At 41.0% G+C, this 17795-nt stretch overlaps 2 protein-coding genes across 8 annotated transcripts in view; one reads left to right on the top strand and one right to left on the bottom strand.

The window, feature by feature from the left end:
• The window catches only part of BEND6 (BEN domain containing 6), a 35269-nt gene extending 24957 nt beyond the window's left edge, over positions 1–10312 (bottom strand). For both annotated transcript variants that reach the window (XM_050950905.1, XM_050950904.1), the window contains exon 1: positions 10248–10312. The gene's annotated coding sequence lies outside the window, so the exon portion shown is untranslated. The remainder of the gene's footprint in view (positions 1–10247) is intronic.
• Positions 10313–11357: 1045 nt separating this feature from the next.
• The window catches only part of DST (dystonin), a 452383-nt gene continuing 445945 nt past the window's right edge, over positions 11358–17795 (top strand). For 4 of the 6 annotated variants that reach the window (XM_050950494.1, XM_050950495.1, XM_050950498.1 and 1 more), the window contains exons 1-2: positions 11358–11620; positions 12080–12141. In XM_050950494.1, the coding sequence (XP_050806451.1) occupies positions 11440–11620; positions 12080–12141 (243 nt within the window). In that variant the 5' untranslated portion in view covers positions 11358–11439. The remainder of the gene's footprint in view (positions 11621–12079; positions 12142–17795) is intronic. The other 2 variants (XM_050950491.1, XM_050950497.1) reach the window with 1 other exon arrangement.

A 17795-nucleotide genomic window follows, 5' to 3' on the forward strand; every position in this document is an offset into this window, starting at 1 on the left:
AAGATATGAGTGCAAAATATCTTGGACTAAAGTAGAAACTCAAGAGAATTTAAATGGCCTCATAACAAGTTTATAATTAAAAATAAGGCCTTATTTAACTATTTTATTTTTCCAGTTCTATGGTCTAATTCTGTTCCCACTGAAGTCAGTGTGAAATTTATCATTCACTTCAGAGGGAGAAGAATTAGGCCTTCAGTGAGGAATGCAGAAGTGCTGTTATTGCTCAAGAGCTTTATAGAGTGATATCATAGTTATTTTATGGGAAAGAATGATTTATGTAGAAGCAAAAAAACCACAGCTCTAAGGCAAGGTTTACGGGGCCAAGACTTCCCAGAAACAACAGAGATATTTTGTTATGCATTTAGCTGGAAAATTAGGGGAAAATCTATCAGAATTGGAAGGGACCTCAGGAGGTCATCTAGTCCAACCCCCTGCTCAAAGCAGGACCAATCCTGAGACAGATTTTTACCCTAATTCCCTAAATGGCCCCCTCAAGGATTGAACTCACAATCCTTGATTTAGCAGGCTAATGCTCAAACCACTGAGCTATTGCTGCAGAACTTTATAGATTCTGTAGATACATTTAAAATTACCCCATGTCCACTAGCAGGGGGTATGCCAGTGAAGCAAATTTTTAGAGCAACGTGTGAGGGAATTTAGCTACACAATTCTTACTATCAGTATCTATCAACTGTACTTCTCCATAACTGAATTATAATGGATGGTTTGGTATAACTGGCTGTGAAACATTTTGAGATACTTCTGTGTGAACTGATGTTACTCATAGTAAGCCATATGATCTTATTTACACAGGTAGTCTCACTGATTTCAAAGTCACATTGGCATTTGAAGTCTAAAGGACTATCAGTAGGCAGGGTTTGGCCTATACCTTTTACTGTGTGTCAAAAATCTTGATTCTGTGAGGTGATTATTTTTCATTGCAGTTTCCTGCATGCTGTGAGCTTCAGCAACCTAGAAATACCTTGACACCTTGAGATGTTAATAATTCCTAAATATACCAATGTCCACCATAAGAACAATTCTGTTTTTAATTATAAGATTGAAGTATTTTCTTTGAAAATGCTCTAGTTCCTGCACCAAACTATCTACCTTCTTTTGTAATCCTGAGAAATGACAAAGGAAAAATAATGGATTTACTAAGCAGAACTATTTAATAGCTCAAGGATTATAATATTATTTTAAAATTAGTAATTCATTTAGCTAACAGCTCAATATGTTGTGCAGACTCACAAAGATTGGGGAGATGCCTTTACTGAACTCAGTGGTTTACTTTCATTAGTCGACTTTCAAAGAAACGATCAAGCAAGACTACAAAGAAAGAGATGTGGTACATTATCTTAATTCTGCATATTGGATAAATATCTTAAATAAATAGATATCTGACAGCTCTGTAATAGTATGTCTACAGTCACGTCTACAAGTTCAACTTGTATTTACTCAGGCACAAATTGACAAGGCCATCACAAATACCATGTGCCAATGGGTACAGACTGGCAGCTAGAGTAAGATTATGAATAGGAGTATGCAAATGTTCCTTCCAAAGTTCTTCCAGTGGAAGGACAATGTCACCAAGAGAAGTTTTACCATAGACAAAATCAGGAACAAGATATAAACTTAGCACTTGCTCTGAGAAATGGCCCAACAGCCAAGAGACATTTTTCTAAACCACTTGTTTTAGAATTTGTTCTGGAAAGATGAATAAAAGGCTGAAGAAAACATCAAAACACCTTTCCATAACTTACTGACTTTAAAATTTGGCTGGTAAGAAGAACCTATGACCAGCCTTTCTGAGGGAGTTCAAAGCTGGTTCAGACTAAATACAGTACTTACCTCCATCCTTCATATCCCACTACATAATAAAGGTGCTCAAATACTATGGTGATGACTGCAGTACAAGAACATATATAGAAAGAATAGAACATTCTAAATGTCCCAAACCTGTTTTTACATAACAGAAGCTATCCTATTTTGCTGAGCGACTCCATTTTAAAGCATTATTATCAATGACATACACCCTTCAATTATAAGAGCACTGCAGAAAAATAGGGGCTAGCGTATTCAAGGCTGCGCTCATGTCAATATCAACAGTCCAATGGCATTTTGACTGCCGACACTCATGCGTTATTTTTTGGCTTCCCTTGGTAAGTGATTATACATTTAGAAGGGCTGCCTGGTTAATACTTCAAGTGCCTTCTCTTCTATTCCAAATCCCCTGTCCAAAAGTTCTCTTCATGGCACAATACCAGCAGTAGGGGATAGGCTCGATCACCACCAGTTAACTAAACAAAAAATATTCTGTCTTAGTACCCAGAAGTAGCAAACCAGTCTTTTTACATGGATCCAACCCAATAAAATATAACATACAAGTGGTTATACTTTTGTTTTGCGTGACCAGAATCCTGTGGTGCATAAATGGAGCAGATGCAGCAAAGATCCATCAGCTGGTACCTACCTACACTAAGTAAATGCACAGAAAGAAATCATTATAAATTGATGGAACATAAAGGACCCATATCCTGGAAAGTGTCACTGTAACAGGGTGGCTTGCCTTCAAGGGCTGGAGGGCCTAGGCCTACCAACCCTGATTACAGTGGAATCACACCTGGCTGTAAGAGTAGAAGAAAGCTACAGTGAAGAAGCTACAGAGTGAGAGAGAAAGAGAAGATGCAGAGAAGGGGATTTTTGTGAGAGTTTTTGAGATTGCCAGAGGCGGGAGGCGTGGCAGTATGCTATGGAAGACACACTTAGGACAGAGATCAAGACCTGTAGTGTAATTCCTTTGTTGTTTTCAATTGTGTGTTGCTGTACTGGGAACATGAATAAGGAATAAAAGTCTATCCAGAAGGGCCTGGAGACTGAAGCCTGGCCAAGAGTGGCTGTGAGACTGTTTGATGGGCATGTAATGGGACACCCTCAGAAAAGGGAGAAATTGTTAGCAAAGTACAGAAATGGCATCTCTGGTCTCAGGCGGTGCTGAGTAAATGGCAACCCTCTACAACTAGTGTAGCTGGCAAGAATCCCAACTCCTCTCCCACCAAAAGGGAAGTGGAAACTGAAGGGGTCACAATAAAAAAAAAAGATGAAGAACACTGTCTCATTATTCGCAGAACAGAACCAAAAGACTCAGATCCTGCTGTTGACTTTTGCCAAGTGAACAAAAGCAGTAGGAGGTACAGTTTGTCACCCAGCAGCAGTGGCAGGAGTCTCAATGCAGTTTAAAAGCTGGCATCAGTGGCAGAAGCAGTGGAAGAGGCAGAGGCCTACTTGGAGGCTGAGGGCCAGACCAGGACAACCCAAATTTGGGGGAAAGGCCAGTAGTGGGGATACTGTGACTATGAGAAAACCTAGAGCAGGCAGGTAGAAGTTAAGCCTAGCCCAGACCATAGTGCTTTAGAAGAGTGATCAACAGCTCACCTGCTCTTGCCGATTGGTAGCAATTCCACAGGGAATGGTAAATAGACCCAAGTAATGTGTTTTCAGTGATGGAAATTGGGACACTGTCAGAGGAACTGTCCTCTTGTGTAAAGTGACTTTGAGGGGAGGATGTTTTAGCCATGTAGGGAGGCTGGGATCCCCTCCTAAGAGACCGTCTCATCCGAGGAGGCAGAAGAGCCCTTCCGAGATGTATTTTCCATGTAGAATAGGTGGTCATAAACAGAATACTTACTCTTTTGAAGTCTGGGACCATGGTGATGTGGGATGTCAGCCTGAGGAGTGCAAGACAGAATGAATCTTGTTAAAAATGAGACATAGTACCCAGGACAGTCCGGCAAATGTCAGTATCATGTAAAATTTGTTAGCTGGATTTTATAAACCCTATGTATCTGAAAAGGGACAGTAAAACAAAGGGGTTCTGGCTTACCCTATAGGTACAGGGGAGTTTAGTGCCAGATCACCTAAGGAGAAAGGGTTTGTGACAGATGCAACAGTTAGTTAGGTATGCCCCAGACAGAGAAGAGTCCTGGGAAGCAGGTACTGGGTCAGTGGAAAAGTGGGAGCCCAAACTGTGATCCAGGGGGTTGATGTTGGGACTCAGACAACATCCTGTGGGGAGCTGGTAGGCACCGAAATGGTAGGGGTTGGGGAAACAAGGAATGTGTGGATAGTTCCAACTCTCTCAGGGGACATGAGAGCAGTTAGTTGAGGAGCATGAGGAGCATCAGGAGACCCTAGAAAAAAAGAGATTGCCTGTGTATTATGGTGAGCAAACCGGAAGGGGAGAGAGCCTGGACAATGCATTCACGTCACTGGTGACACACATACATTGCAGGAAGGAGGGGAAGTTTTCTTCAGGTAGAATTTGCCCTGGCAAGGATTTAATGGGGTTGGAGTGGGGAGTGTAACATGGTGGCTAGCCCATAAGGGCTGGAGGGCCTAGGCCTAGTCAACCCTGATTACGAAGGAGTCACATATGGGTTGGATCAGGTGGTTCCATTATAAGAGCAGCAGGAGGTTGCAACAAGGAAGAAGTTGGAGTGTGAGAGGGCAGGCTACAGTGAAGGGGGCTTTTGTGAGACTGCTAGAGGCAGGAGGCCTGCTAGTAAGCTATGGAAGGGATACCCTGGAAGACAGAGCTCAAGACCAGCCGGCTAATTGCTATGTTCTTGTTTTCAATTTTGGTTTGATGTATTGGGGACATGACAAAGGAATAAAAGCCTGACCAGAAGGGCCTGGAGGCTGAAGCTGGGTCAAAAGGGCCTGTGAGAGTGTTTGGTGGAAATGTCATGGGAGAGCCTCAAAGGGGAGAAATTGTTAGCAGGGCATGGCAGACGCACTCCTGATCACGAGGGGGTGCTCAGTAAATGACAACCTTGATACTGTCATCAAGAAATACTCGAGTTTCCTTCTGAAGGTGATCAGCCACGAGCATGTCACTCAGTCTTTTGGAGCCTCCTGTGTGTTGAAATCACTTTTCTTTTATCAGCTGTCTACTTAGTAGCATGTCACAGTAACTGACAGACTTCCACATTTACAGATGTTGGGGAGGCATTATTTCATGCTGTGGGCTTAGTTTAAGGAGCATTATCAGTGTCATCTGCATTTCAGGAATTTTGCAAGAGGACCACACTCCCCTCACTATAGTAATTACATCTTTAAACCCTGCCACTCCTGCCTAACAATTAAAAGTCCTTTTTTAATATAACTCATTAAATCTATTTTAAATCAATAAAATGGTATACATACTATTTTATATTTGCTGTATGTAACTCCTTTAATGCCAAACGATCCCAAAGCAATTTACCATTACATACAGATGGTACTTCTGAAGTGCAGTTGCCTTGGGGCAGACAACTGCGACAAATGAACATAGCACAATAATGTATAGAATGGACAAATTTTAACCAAGGACACAGACACACACAATTTCTCTAATAAAGAAACAAAATAGTATCTTTAGTGGTATATTTTCTGCAGGGCTTAGACCAGCCTCCCTGTGTGGAAGCTCAACTTGTACCGGCATTTTTGCAGCCACAAAATGAATTGTGAGTGCACAGCTGTATAAATGCACTTTATCTGTTTTGCACCCATGATCAAGTTGTTAGAGGTGCTGCCTTTTAGATCTGCACCAACAACTGAATTGTGGGCATAAAAAATGAGCAAATGGAACTTGCAACACAAAGCCATTTGTCTGAAAAGTTACACTGTTTTTTAAAGTATCATCTGGAAGGCCTACACATTGTAGTGATGGTTTTCCAGAGGCATAGTGGTCTGGAGAGATGAGCAAATGTATGGTGTTCAGATTATGTAGCCTGGGGCAAGTCACATAACCTTTCTGCTTTAGCTTCTCTGGCTGTAAACTGAGGCTAGCAATACTTATTTACCTACTTCACAGGGATGTCAGAGAGTTACCGTATGTACTCATTCATTGGCCCATTCGTTTATAAGCTGATGCCCTGAGATGGTTAGGTAAAAATAGCAAAAACTGTATGACCCTTTCATAAGCCGACGCCATATTTCAGGAGTTGGCAAACTTTGGCTCCTGGCCGTCAGGGTAAGGCGCTGGTGGGTTAGGATGTTTTGTTTAGTTTAGCTGGAGCATCTGCAGGCATGGAGCCCTTCAGCTCCCTATGGCCATGGTTCACCGTTCCCAGCCAATGGATGCTGTGGGAAGTAGCTCCCATTGGCTGGGAATGGCGAACTGCGGCCACAGAGAGCTGAAGGGCTTCATGCCTGCAGTCGCTCCAAGTAAACAAAATGACAATGTATTAGATATTCAATTCAATGATTCCATAGAGTTTAAAATCATCAGATTTTGGTGTAAACCCATTTATAAGCCGACCCCCCTCTCTTTGATGTGTCATTTTTTTACCAAAACTATTCAGCTTATGAATGAGTATATACGGTACTTAATGATTGATTGATTAAATAATGTGCTCTTTAAACATATAAAAACACTGTACTGAACCCTCAATTTAACTGTCTTGGAAGAATGAAGTGTTGAGGTAACCCTGCTGAGATTTGAACCTATAGTTTCAAATAGCATAATTTTTAAAATGTTGAGGACAAAAGCATAATGATGCCCATTAGTCAGCAATGTGAATGTTGGAAAAATCCACACAGGATAGCACTTTCCTTTTTTATTGGTGACTTCAGGTTTTCTAGAAGAAACAAATGAGATTTTATTTAAATGATTAGATAATCATTCTACCAGGTAAGGAGTCTTTTAAACAGGATATAGTATAGTTGAGGGTATGTTAATGTTTCCTGCTTCTGATAATAAATTACATTTCAGGCTTTCTATTTTTATTTCTTATCTGTTCAGAAAAAAAGTTGAATAATCAGAGCTCAGGGAATTTCAATTTTTGGCAGTGTAATGCTGGATAAAACATTTTTATCAGGTCTTTTGAAATAAAATTCTAAATACTCCCCCAAAGACTTACTATACAACCAATAAAATCACAGTACCCCAGTACCCAAGACATATTGTAATATATATGAAGGAAAAGGGTTGTACTTTTTCACTTACTCAGGTTTACAGCAATCTTAAACATATCTTCTTAATCAGTTTCACACATCCAGGTCACCAGATCAGCCAATTATGTGACTTTTTTTTTTGCAGCGAGTCTTGTTACTGTAAACTGAAATATACAGGGCCTGACACTGTAAGATGCCAGGTGCCTTCTGTGAAATGCTGAGTGCCCTTATCTCTCATTGATCTAGCTCTGTGATGATCTTTGAAGGTGCACGCATCCCTTCATTCTGTGTATAAATTATCAAGGAACATGGGCTAGACTGTGACTTGGACTTACAGGCCCACATGTGAGGGCAGGGAAAAGAGTGGAAACTTGGTTTACGCCAACTTGCCAGCCACTACTGCCCAGCCAGCAGAAGGATGGGGGAGGGGAAGGTGTGCATGTGGAGAAGAGTAATAAATTACAGCTGTTTAGGTCAGCAGCAAATTACTACATGTCTGGAGGGAGGAGGATGTATGGAAGGAATCGTGCCATAGCATCCCATGCTCAGGGCTGTATTTAAAGGCACAATCTTCCCATGCAACTTTTTCCCCCTTTTTCTTTTGCAAAGGGATAAACCAGCTGTGTGAAATTATCTAATATACATATAAAGAAATGCAGCCACATCATGTGCATCCTTAAACACCAGCTCTTCTCTCCATTCATTCCAATTCAAAATTGTTTCCTTGTCCATAAAGCCCTCCACAGATTTCCTTTAGCCTCTCTCAAGGAACTTGTTTCTCAGTACTCCTCGTCCCTGCCCCCTCAGCACAGGCCTCTGTCATTCCACACACTGTTGCTATAGTTGGTCCTGGAGACCCTGCCCTGCATTTCCTGCTCTGAAACAACTTTCAGTATCCCTTCACCTCAAGCACTCTCTCTTTGATGTCAAATCTCACCTGAAAGTACAGCTTTTCTCTTTTAACTTCCTCCCTTTATTTCTGCCTCTCTTCTCCTATCCGATTATGAAACTCTGTAATAGTATTAAGATTACCTCTCTGCAAAGCATTTTTGGGAAGAAGTTTGTATAAAAGCTGCTGTACAAATAAATATATTCTTTTCATCTTTCAGATATCATTTTATTTCCTGTGTGTATATTTTACAAGTAACTAATAACCTTGTTTCCATTTTTTTAAGTGAAATCCCTTCAATGACTTACGGTAATTCTTATTGACCATAATAAGTAACAGGAACAATGTTTTAACTCCTGTACAGAAAAAGAAAACGCTTAGCAAAAACAGAATAATGATGTAATATAGATATTGACAGAGGCAGAGCAGAGGAGCTAATGTAAATGAGGGGAATGGCCCAGTTTGCTGGGGCTCAGAAGCCAACAATGGTCACTATCTGACATTTGTGCACATATTTATTGAAATAAACTATATTCTCTTTTGCATTTTTCAAATGCAAAAGAGAAGCAGATGTAATTACATTCATCATGTCTCTTTGGCAAAATAATATCCTAATGTGAGGATAGTGCGATAACCCTTAGTGAAAAAAATGATAACTTTTGCCTTCTAAATGGGCCAATATTACAGATTTACTTGCAGCCAAATGCCTTCTACCCATTTCTATCCAGAGATAATGAGAAAATACCTACGTTCCATGGCTCTCATTCACAGCCATACATTGTGTGGTCATTGTTACAGTACACTTCCTAGGATCTCCCAAGATCTTATAATAAATCAATACAGAGTGAAAGGTGTTGAAAAGTTTTTTGTGACAGCAACATAGTGCAACAAGACATAGCAGTAAGGCAGTGTGCTGTAATGGAGAATATACTGAGTTGTCTCGTGTTCAAGTGAGGCAACATGAACCTTTTTAATAATCTCCAAGTAATCTGCATTAATACAGCCTTACTGCAGTGTACTGCGGTATCAGGAAACATTTCACTGTAGCATCATGCTGCAATGCAAACTGATCGCATCTGTTGTTTCCCAGATAATGAAGAATGTACTGTAATGCCTGTACCCTATGCAGTTAAACTTTCTATATTACAGAATAATTCTATCTCAGCATGTTGAGATAAACTATCACATTATTAAAAATGTGGGATGAAATATAACTAAAAGAACACCAGCACTATTCTTTTTCTGGGTTAGACATGCCACCCACCATCAGTTTGAATCCAGAAAAAAACCTAGATCAACTAAAAATGGATTTCCACAATCTTAAGAGTCTACAAAGGAGTTATACAACAATTTAGTGATAAATAGGCCGAATTCCATAGGTCATTTTACCCATACTTACTCAAGGAATCACAATTAGGTTTCTCTCTATAAATGTAGATGGTCTCATAGTATTTTAAATGTAGGCACACACTTGTATCTACAGTTTTTGTTATATAAAAGCATAAAGAGCACTGCAATTTGATTTATATAAAATGCATTTGATTATTAATAAAAACTTTGTAAAATATTTCTCTGAACTGTGTGTGTAAGCCACATAAAATGAACACTTTTCTTTACCAATGAAGCCTAACTTTTTAGGATTATACTGGTAAGTATTATTGCATAATATTACCAAAATGTACATGTATTTTTTCACTGTGTATTTTTACAATGTAATAAGAGATTTGTACTGTATTTGTGCATAATTTCTGAAAGATAATTCTTAAAGTATTATGCCTTCAGTTACAAATACTGAAACATAGTTGTTATATACAGTAACAGTATATAGGATCTATTTGGTTTCTTCATCCCAACGTAACAGTGTGCAATGAAGATCACTAGAGGTGACATTTGCTGCAGCATATTGCAGTTTACTGCAGGAAGCTAGCATATATGGTATTCTGAGATAATTGATTTTGCTGCAGCACCCCACAGCACCAGGGAACTTCCCAATGGGCTTTAATATATAAAATGTTTTAGCAAACTACGTAAATTATACCTCTCTTACAATATATCCTGCGTGTATTTTATAAAATTAAAAACGGTATTCTGTATGACGGACAGCTACACAATCTCTTCAGTACTCAGTCAGTTATTGCACTAAACCAGGGAACAAAAATAAACCTCCCTGCAAATATACATATCAATTATTCATTTAAAATATTTTTCAATTCCTTGTATATCATTATAGATCTTCCAGGAAACTGGTTTTGACTTGTGTTCCTGTATTTGCTATTTAAAAGGTACTCAGCACAGCAAAGCCTGTAGCAGTGAAAAGAATTCCAGACCCTTAGTGAGGCTCCCCCCTCTCCCCTCAACATTTGCTTAAAACAGAACTGAATCTGAACCCAAATAAAAGTTCTTGAGACTGCAGCTCACCCACCAGCACTCTTGAAACCTGCAGACACACAGACGGCACGTGCAGACAAGCTTTTTGTTTGTTTGTTTTAGGGTGACACCAAGATAAATCTGCCCCTAACAAAAGGAACTTCTTTTAACTCGCGCCGAAAGCAGAGAGTGGGAGACAAGCACTAGTAGCAGACTTGCCTAGCGCAGGCAATGCTTTCGCTGAGCGAAGGGGGGAGAGGAATGAAGGGCGATACGCTACTTCACCGTGTTACTTTCTTGCTTGTGGTTCTGCTTCCCAACGTCTTGTCTCCTCTTCCGAAGCCGCAAGAGGAAAGAGCTTCAGCTTCAGAGGGAAGAAAGCAGCCGGCGGGCAGATGTTTTGTCTGGCTGCTGCTTCTCTCTCCACGCACGCCTGGGTTTGTTCCGCTCGCGGTGCTCCCCTGCTCCGGACACTGCCCCCACACCGTGCAGCCCTCTCTGCCCGGCTCCTGGGAGAAACTGCTCCTGGCGCCTCCTCTTCATTCCTTACTGTACCTCGCCGCAGCCATCTTCGCTCTCCCCTCTGCAGCAGCTGCAGCTCGTGTGATGTCATCAGCCACCAGCCAGCCAAGTCCAAACCAAAAAAACAAAATCCCCTTGATGAGCAGCCAGAGGCAGCAGGAGCAAAGTTTGGGATTCAGCCCCCTTCCTCCTCCTCCCGCCCCTGCTGTAAATTGCCAACCGATGAGCAGCCATCGCCTCGGTGTCAGCAGCAGCAGCAGCATTAAAACGGGGCATTTCTGTGATGCAGGAGCTGGAGGTGCACAGCACGGTGCAATGCTGCAAGATCAGCTCAAGAGGGGGGGGCCCTCCATGTTCCAGGGCAGGACTGCAGCTGGGTGCTGCTGATCCATCTGCACCGCCTCGCTCGCTCGCTGCTCTCAGTTGTGTACAAGCCGGCGGAAAAATCCCCGTTGCTGCTGCTGCTGCTGCTGCTCCCGCCGCCGCCGCCGCCTCCTCCTCCTTCCCGTCTGCTGAGTCATGGACTGAAGTCCTCTCCCCACTAACTCACTAGCACATCGCAGCAGCGCGGTGTGTGTCTGCTGCAGCCATTCCGGATCCTGATTTCAGGAGCGCACGGACCGGGAATCATGCTGCTCCCGCTGCCTCGATAAGAAGCCTGCCCGGCGTTCCTCTCCCGGCTGCTCCGCGCTCCGGGCTCAGCCCCGCACACACGCACTGGAACCATGATCGCCGCCGCGTTCCTGGTTTTGCTGCGACCCTACAGCATCCAATGTGCCCTCTTCTTGCTCCTGCTCCTGCTGGGGACCATTGCTACGATTTTATTCTTCTGCTGCTGGCACCGCAAGCTCCAGAAAGGGAGGCATCCTATCAAATCCGTCCTTTCAGGGCGCTCAAGGAGCCGAGGTAAGAGATGCGGTGCCTTCCTTTCCAAGGCAGGAGGAATCTAGTCTCTAAATACAAATAAATCCTCCTTTCCCCTCCCAGGTGGGCTCGTTTTCTGCCTTGCATTTTGTTTCTAAAACGACCGAATAGATTAGGGCAAAGGCTTTAGAGAATTCAAGCTGAGTCCAGGACTGCGGCAGCCTAGTCTCCACCCATCCCTTAACGAAATCTCTGCTGGTGGGAGTAAAGTAAGGGACTCGAACCCCCTGATTTCTCAAGTTCACCAGAACTTCACCATCCACTTCTAGCAGATGAATTAAATATAAACGCCTGAGGCTGCTGCAAGTTGGGCTTGGAGACGCAGATCTCACTAAAGAATCTGCATAAAACAACAAGCACTGAAATCAAACTCCTTAACTTAAGTGAATCGGAAACTGAGCGAGACGCAGTCCTATCTATGTCTTTCTCTTTTCCTTCCAGATGCTGTAATGAGAACTCATCACTGTCGCTCCGAGGTAATTTATTTAGCACGCAATTTCAAGGTCAGAAGAAGTTCTCTTACATGAGTATAAATTGTTCAAGTCTTTATATAAAATCACTTGTACACTTTTTATTTTGCACAAAAATCCCTATTTTTCACTGACGCCTTTCACAGAGCATGCTAGTGCTTCATTTAATATTAATTGATATTCATTAATATTATCTGGCCTATTTAATGATTACTAAAGCAATTACTTACTTCAATAAGAGCATTCTTTGTTTTAGGTGCCTGTAATAAGAATGATACAAAAAACAGTTGATGCAGGCAATATGGAGATATGCATGGCTGGTACATATTGACCTAAGAGCTTCCATTTCTTTTCTGTATTGTCAGCAGTCACCTGTGTTTTGCTGACTTGCTATTTCAGAGCTGCCTGCTTCACTTGAAAACTCAGTTGAAGCTGAAGATCAGTACTTCAAGTCAGGAATAAGACTTCACAAAATTTTATTTTCAGACACCATAATTGTATATTAATAGGTCAAGGGTCTTCCAGCTCTCCTGTTTTAATGGTAAAGAAATTCAGAAAGAGTTGGTTTCCTCTAGCCTGCGGGCACCAATTCAGATATATCTTGCAGGAGAGAAAGAAATTCTGTTTCTGGCCCACCTCCACATAGGGAACCTGGACAGAGAGTTTCCCCTCTCTTTTATCCACACAGTGCATCAGCCAGTGCTGCCAGCAGCTGAGTTCTCAGCAGAGTCCACTGGTCTCTGCTTTACAGGAACAGACTCCCCACATGCTAGGTTGGAACTCCAGTTGGTCCAGCTACCTTTCTATCTGGATAAGAGGGGCAGTCAGGCCAAATTTGAGTGGTCTTGCAACCTTGTTCATCAGATCGCACCATTGCTCCTGGACATTAGGCTTGCCTGCCCTTCCGTTTGTACAGAGGGACAGTCAGGTCACATTTCAGAGGTGCTGTGTCCATGCAGCCGCAGCAATGCTCCAGATTATTCCAACAGCAGCTGTACTGATTTAGTATGTGACTACTGTTTAAAAGTGGTCAGGCCATGGCCCTTCTGGCTCTGTGGCCTAGGGAATGTTGAGCAAGCACTCCCCCACACTCTAGTTGATGCTAGGGCTCTAAGCACAAACAAGGAACATTTTTAGAATAAGGAAAATAGTATTATCCCTAAAGCTACTCTCTCTGTGCTTCACAGTAAGGCTTCTGCCTAGAATCTTCCCCAGTTCCTCTCCTGCCTGGCTTCCTGCTACAGATTTAAAGAAACAGTAGACATAGATTCATGCTCACTTCTGAAGGTACTTGTTGGTTTGGAGCCTCAGAAAGAGTTTTGCATGGACAGATCTCCTTCCCCCACATTAAAAACATGGGTAAAATTTTGAAAAGTGCCTAGGTCTCTTTTTCATGAGGCTTGGATTTCTAATTCATATAGGCCTGGTCTACACTTAAAAATTAGCTTGACCTAGCCGTATCACTCAGAGCTGTGAAAAGTATAGCACCCTGAGTGCTGTAGTTAGGCTGACCTATTCCTGTGTAGATGCAGCTAGGTCAACAGAAGAACTCTTCTGTCAACCTAGCTATCGCCTCTTGGAGAGGTGGATTAATTATGTTGACGGAAAAACCCCTTCTGTTGATGTAGGAAGCATCTACACTATGATTCTACAATGGCTCTGCTGCAGTGCTGTAGGTATGCCTCTGCAGTGGCTTTAGCTTAGACATACCCTTCAGTGCTTTTGAAGGCATTGGGTCATTTTCTCAAAAGAAGGTCATTTGGGGAATGTAGTTAGTAGGGGCGGCCTCTTCTGTTTACACTATAGAAGTTCATCTTTGCTGCTAGTGTGACAAGACAATCAGTTCTGTATTAAAACAGGAACCAAGTCTCACTGGAAGATAAACATTTTCACCTGGCTTCTTTCCCACGCAGTGAAATGATTGGTCTCCATGTAAAAGTATGTCTCCCAGATAAGACTGGAGACTGGGTAGGAACTCCTTTAATGTCTTACACTGAATTGAGAGACGTCTTTTTCAATTTCAACTGAATGAACTTACTATCTTCTCTGTTATAATGGAAATATGAAGGTTTTAAGCACTACAGTAATACACTGTGTATTATTATTATTATTATTATTATTATGATTTGTAAGATCAAGACAAGAAGGAATCCTTGTGGCACCTTAGAGATTAACAAATTTATTTGGGCATAAACTTTTGTGGGATTATTAGTCTCTGATCCCATCCCAGTGTATACCAGGCCTTAATCTAAGATATGCAACTTCAGCTACGAGAATAAATTTAATTAAAATTGCTTCGCGTCCTCGCAGCGCTGGATCGACGGCCATGGCTCCCCTGTCGACTTTGCTTCTTCCTCTCGCTGAGCTGGAGTTCAGCAGTTGATGGGAGAGAGATTGGAGATCGATTTATTGCATCTACACTACACGTGATAAATCAATCCCCAATAGATCGATTGCTACCCGCCAATTCGGCAGGTAGTGTAGACGTACCCGTAGGTGCCACAAGGACACCTTGTTGTTTTTGCTGATACAGACTAACATGGCTACCCCTCTGAAACCTGCCACAGTGTAAAGTGTTTAATGCTATTTTGTTAACCCTGCTGTGTCTATTTGCATTCTACCTCATGCACAAACTGCATATTTTAAAATTTCCTTTTACTTTACTGGAATCTCATTAGCTGGAATATGAAAAGTTGTATTTTTTTACCGCTTTCCATATATGTTATAATTCAACATCACTATCACTACTGTTCAACATTGTTTGTCAGTATAAATGCTGTTTTTTCCTCTTTATCAGATTAAATTGACCTGAGATTTTGTAAACTGAATTAAATTTAGGATTCTTAGAGAAATAAGTTGATTAATGTGACATCATAAAATGGCACTATTTTAAAAATGTGTTTGAAAATAAATATTTATTTTAAGGAATATTAAAAATTGCTGAATTACAAAATACTGTATAATGAGGATCCTTGCACAAACATTAGCAATGCCATATAAAACAAAATTTAGCATTCTTATTAGTTTAGCAAAGTTTAGCATTTTGTACTATAGCACAAAATTATTATCGACTTTATATCGATTCATATAAAATCTGACAAAAGACAAAGAATCGTATTTGGAAAGTTGGAGTTTGTAGTTTCTTGCCCCAAAAGTGACTGTAAAATCATGCTGCTGTGGTTATAATTTTCTACTGCTGTGGCTGGATGGTTCTAGTTGTGATCAGTTATATATTAAACATAGCTATGTATGCCCTTAATAAATGCGGATGAAAGACAGGATCTGTGGTAAATAGCAGAATGAGTTTACGCTTCAGTTATTCACCTTCTGAGATTTACATTCAAATGTGACTTACGTCAGACATGAACATGCTTTTGGTGGTCTAATCGTAGTCCTTAGAGAATGATCATTACCATAATCACAGAACTATTGGCAATTTTTGCATGATTGGCAGCCTGCCAGGAGAGACTCAGATTTGGAAGAATGGGTGTTGCAAATCAGTATTGAAGTTCATGGTCAGAACTATAGCTTGCACGGTACATGCCTATTATGACTGTCTCTAGTGAGCACTATTAATCTGTTGCTCTCTTTAGTACTAAAACATTATCCCCATATTAAAAATTAATGAGGACAGCACACTGTAAAGCAATATAATCCCATCTCTGATGAGGTAATGGAAGGGTGGATATTAACTTTTGAACAGTTATTTATACTCCATAACTCATCCTATGCTGAATTCTGCGTTCTGATAAATTTCATGAGAGTACCGTGCTCTTTTTTGGGGGGTAAAATTACCTCCAAGTTTTGAAAGTCTTTGCAAAACACATATCTCAGCAGTATATTATAAGCACTACACAGATATTTCAGACTTTTGTTGTTGGAAAAAAATTACGTAGTAGGCCAAAGTAAGAGGTAAATTGACATAAGTCCTCGTGAAGGTAGATTGGTATGACATATACTCTCTAGGGGGTTAAAACAAAGGATTGCGGCAAGAAAAGCAACCAACTGGAAGATCTGAGTAGTTGTAAGATACCACAGATTCCTCTCTCCCCACCTGCCCTGCTGACACTCATTTACAACCAATTTAAGCTGATTTTCAGTTGTGCAACTTTCACTGAACCTGAGTGGCTGTTTTGGCCTTGATAGTTATTGGAACACTAGTTCTTTAAAGCAATTGTTACTGCAGTTGCCCTTCACAATTTCACTCGATTTTGAAGCTTCTACCAGTTTGAGTTGGACTCCCTGTGCTTAGCATGGGAAACACCACTGGAACTGGTAATGGAATAAACTTGTAAATTGCCTCCTCTATTCACAGGGTCACTAGAGACCAGCTAATTTCCAAGGGTCTGTATATGTTGCATGAGTGCAAAAATCAGGCTTTGCTTGATGCAGTTATCCTATTTATATATTTTAAGAAAATTTCAGAGAGGCAGCTAGAGAAGGAAATATTCTGGGTTTCGTCCCTGCCAACAAAGCTCGAAACTGCCAACAAAGCTCAATGTGAGTTTTACCCAAGTAAATATTGAAAGGCATTGCTTATTTATTTATTCAAAACTCCAAATGACAAACCATTCACTTATTTAATCAGGTTCTGTATTCAGTGGGAGTTTTGGGATCTCTCTGTAAGTAAATGCTTCAAGATTGGGCCCGTCAAGCCAGTTCCATTTTATACTAGCTTATTTTTTAAAGTTAGATTTGATACAGTAACCATATATTTAACCATATATTTAAGCATCTAAAAATCTATCGTTTAGGGGGGAGGGACAGCTCAGTGGTTTGGGCATTGCTAACCCCAGGGTGATGAGCTCAGTTTGAGGGGGCCATTTAGGGAATCGGGCAAAAATCAGTCTGGGGATTGGTCCTGCTTTGAGCAGGGAGTTGGACTAGATGACTTCCTGAAGTCCCTTCCAACCCTGACATTCTACAATTTGATTTGGTAGTGTTGCCAGCTCTTGGGATTTTATGCCAAGTCATGAGGTATATGGGTTTTTCTGATAGCTTCAGCTCCTGGAGTCATGAGATCATGTGAGAATCTCACCTTTCATTTTTGAAAAAGTAAGCATCTAGCTCTCATGGTGGTGGAGAAAAGCTTGAAAACATGAATCCCAAAGGCTCGAAAACAAGATGTCAAATAAAATGAAACCAAATTTATTGTTTTAAAAATCTTCTGATTTTAAGGTCACTGATGATGTTTGGGGGGGCTGGCTCATGATTTTTGAATATATGTGCTTGGCAGTATGGCAAAGGGAAAACCATCTTTTTGATAAATGCTACACTACAGCTTGATGTTTTTCAAATGTAGAGCAAAAATAATACCATAGATTTAAATCTCTCTGAATATGTTCCAGTTTTCTCCACCACTGAATTAGAAAACATGTAGCCTCCAAAATCCATAGTAGGAATAAATGTACTGGTGCCAGAAATTTCTGCGTGTAAGTAGCAATGCATTGGGTAGTATCGTTTGTTATTTATTTATGATGAACCATCTATCATAAAATATTTGGGGCCATTGGCCAGTGAGTAGTGCTATGAAGAAGTTGATAGGCTTGATCCTGGTCTCATACAAATCCTTGGGAGTTTTGTAATTCATAGGGAGTTTTGAGTTCAGTGGGATCAGGTGCAGGTCCAATGGAACTAGTCATAAGAGTAAGATAAGCAAGGTTTGATCCTTTATTATGAGCCTGTTT

This window comes from Gopherus flavomarginatus, chromosome 4 (assembly GCF_025201925.1).
Source record: "Gopherus flavomarginatus isolate rGopFla2 chromosome 4, rGopFla2.mat.asm, whole genome shotgun sequence".
NCBI classification, from domain to species: domain Eukaryota; kingdom Metazoa; phylum Chordata; order Testudines; family Testudinidae; genus Gopherus; species Gopherus flavomarginatus.